Source organism: Coptis chinensis, chromosome 7, assembly GCF_015680905.1.
Source record: "Coptis chinensis isolate HL-2020 chromosome 7, ASM1568090v1, whole genome shotgun sequence".
Taxonomy (NCBI): Eukaryota; Viridiplantae; Streptophyta; class Magnoliopsida; order Ranunculales; family Ranunculaceae; genus Coptis; species Coptis chinensis.
This window is the reverse complement of record NC_141462.1, coordinates 78,118,065-78,121,127: the sequence shown is the minus strand read 5'-3', so window position 1 is coordinate 78,121,127 and position 3,063 is coordinate 78,118,065. Positions and strand designations below refer to the sequence as shown.

Below are 3,063 nucleotides of genomic sequence, written 5' to 3'. Positions count from 1 at the left end.
ACGTGTAAATATTGAGCTCCATAAGGGGAGTTTACTCACATATTGAACTTGCTTATCTTCTTATGTCACATAATAAGGGGAGTTTAATTTTACTGCTAGTTTCTTTTGACTTGCTTCAGTTGCTTAAATTATCGTTACGCATTACTCACTTTCACCTTTTGTCCCTTCATGACACAAAGGTGAATCTTTTAATAGTTTATTTGTGAACCTAAAATGCTATTTTCTGTTTTATTTTTTATTTTAAAATAAAATTTTAACTTCAAATTAACGTTGCTTCACGTGTATGCTCTTTATTTGTTGTTTATTTTATTTTCAACTTATAGTGCAAGAAGTAATGAATACATATTTATACTATAGTGATCAAGTGATGGTGGATATCTCTAATGAAGAAGGAGATTGGGCTACAAATATGTGTAATGACGCATGTCCGTATGAGGAAAGTGATTCTTCAGACACCGAAATAAATGTTGTGGAAGGTTCAACCAATGTGAGTTTGGAAGACGAAAATGAATCAGATGACCACAAATAAGTGTGAAATTGAAGGTTTTGAAGAACAGTCAAATGAAGCAGATGCAAGAAGTGAACAAACTAATGAGAATGATTTCAATCTATTCAGTGGTAAGTTGGGAGGGGAAGATCTAGATGAAAATGCAATCATGTTTTCAATGCGTTTTAAAACCAGCAACGAGGCATTTGAGTTCTACAACGAGTATGCCAAGGTTGTTGGGTTTAGTGTACGCAAGGGTGTCTACCGATTTCATAAAGATATCCCGGTTAAAAGAAATTTTGTGTGCTCGTGCCAAGGTGAGAGAGAGGCGAAATATTTGAATATGGAACACAAAAGGAAACAACGTGAGTTGTCTAGATGCAAATGTCTTGCGATTTTTGAAGTGATTTTTGATATTAAATGCAATATGTGGGTTGTTAATAAGTTTGTTGCTGAACACACTCATCCACTTGTGCCTTATCCCAGTTCGATATTTGGTCGCTCACATAGAAAGATGGGCAGTGAAGATGCGGCTTTGGCAAAGAGTCTAATTGATGTGGGCATTAGACAATGTCAAGTGATGGATTTCCTTGTTTATAGGGCTGGCCAGTTTTGTAAAGTTGGTTACATAAGAAAGGATTTGTATAATTATATGACCGTGGATGAGGAAAATTTATTATATGAATGGAGATCCAAGCACACTTATTTCCCTCGCATGAAAAACAAGTCGAAGATTGATCCAATTTTACTACTCATACTGGCCCGAATGAACTTAGCCAATTGGTCGATTGTTCTCGGGCGGATTCGACGCGTCGCGTCGCATTCTGCTTGTTTTGGTGATGTGTTATTGTTTGATTCAACATACCGGACAAATCAATACAAAATGCCAATTGTCGATTTGCTTTGGAGGAACAATCATAGACAAACTATTGTATTTGGTTTTGCAGTTATGACTAGTGAGTCAGAGCAGTTTTACATTTGGGCGTTAGAGCGTTTTCTTACAGCGAGGTAAGGCACCTAAGTCGGTCATAACAGATGGTGATCATGCAATTCGCAAGGCTATTAAAGCTACCTTACCTAGGGCTAGACATCGCTTATGTGCTTGGCACGTTCTGAAAAATTGTATTGACAATGTCCGTGTCTCTGGGTTTCAAAGGGACTTTTGTTCACTCATGTTTATGAAATATTCAGAAGAAGAGTTTGACCAAATGTGGGAACATCCGTTAGAAGCACACCAGTCCATGATCATGAGTGGGTGAAGAAGATATACAAAAAGAGGATGAGGTGGGCGTGAGGCATATCTTCGGGCATTCTTTGGTGGTTGTAGAACCAACCAACGTTGTGAAAGCATGAACTCCTCGTTATACGGCTTCATGTAAAGCCCGGTTTAAAAATGGTTGAGCTCTATGGAAAAATGGAGCTAGCACTTGAGAAGATCCGCACCGTGGAGCACGAAGAAGAAGTTATTACTCTGACAACCAAGCCGGTAATTGTGACCCACCTGACTGAGTATGAAAATCAGGCGAACTCCATCTATACACGGGCGGCTTTTAATGTGTTTAAGATGCAATTGCAGCAAGAGGCATTGTACATTGTTGATTCAATGAAGGATCATCAAGGTGACAATATTCGTTACTACACTTTGCATCGTCATCTGTATAGGCACCGCAAGTCTATTGTGGAATACAATGTTGTTGATCAAAACGCTAAGTGTTCTTGTGGTCTATTTGAGTCATTTGGTTTTCCATGCCGACACATAATTTCCGTCTTAAAAAATGAAGACGTCGATGAAATACCCTCTAGTTGCATTTTATTGAGGTGGACGCTAAATGTGAAAAACAAATCATTCCTATCTTTGTTACTTCAGTTAATGTTCATAATGAAGCAACTTCTGCTATTTGTTATAGTGAGCTTATGGGGATTTGCAAGAATATATGTTTGAAGGCCTCCAAAACTAAAGAAGCTGGTGAAGAGTTCAAAGATTTCCTACATTCTTATCTTATGTCAAAAGAGATCCCATCAACTCTTTGAAGAAAATCCTCAAGTTCCCGGGCTGAGGAGCCATCGATACTCACCGAGAGATGCGCCCACTTAGAACTCGATACGGATCCACCCCGCATAGCACCTAAGGGTCGACCAAAAAGACTTAAAGGACACAATGAGACAAGGAAGAAAAGTTGTGGCTTAATGTGGTGTTGTTGGTCATACAAAACCCACGCGCCCGTAATTACATCGAGAAATTGGGGGTAACTAGTTATGTTCACCGCTTTAGTTTTTCCAATACAAGTATCTATATTATTAAAGAACTATAATTTTTAAACATGTTTAGCGTTGCTAGTACTTCTATTTTTTAATAACTACAATGCTATGTGTGTGTAATAGGTCCAAGTACAAACTCAAAACGTGTGAGGAAATGTGCTCGATCACCGATTTGAGCTTAAGAAGAGGAGATACATTCTACGAGTGGTAGGTACCGCCATTTGCTCAATTTTGGTTTCCAAAGCTCAATATAATTCTCAATTTTTGTTCTAATATAGGTGCGTGTGGTTTTGTTGCTACGGAGAATTCGATAAAAA

At 38.3% G+C, this 3,063-nt stretch overlaps 1 protein-coding gene across 1 annotated transcript; it reads left to right on the top strand.

Moving 5' to 3' along the window:
* The first annotated feature begins 506 nt into the window (after positions 1-506).
* LOC147489074 (protein FAR1-RELATED SEQUENCE 5-like) lies at positions 507-1,746 on the top strand. Its single transcript, XM_086574560.1, has 2 exons — positions 507-1,495; positions 1,644-1,746. Exons 1-2 carry the CDS (start codon positions 507-509, stop codon positions 1,744-1,746), a joined length of 1,092 nt encoding a protein of 363 aa, XP_086430686.1.
* The last annotated feature ends 1,317 nt before the right edge of the window (positions 1,747-3,063 follow it).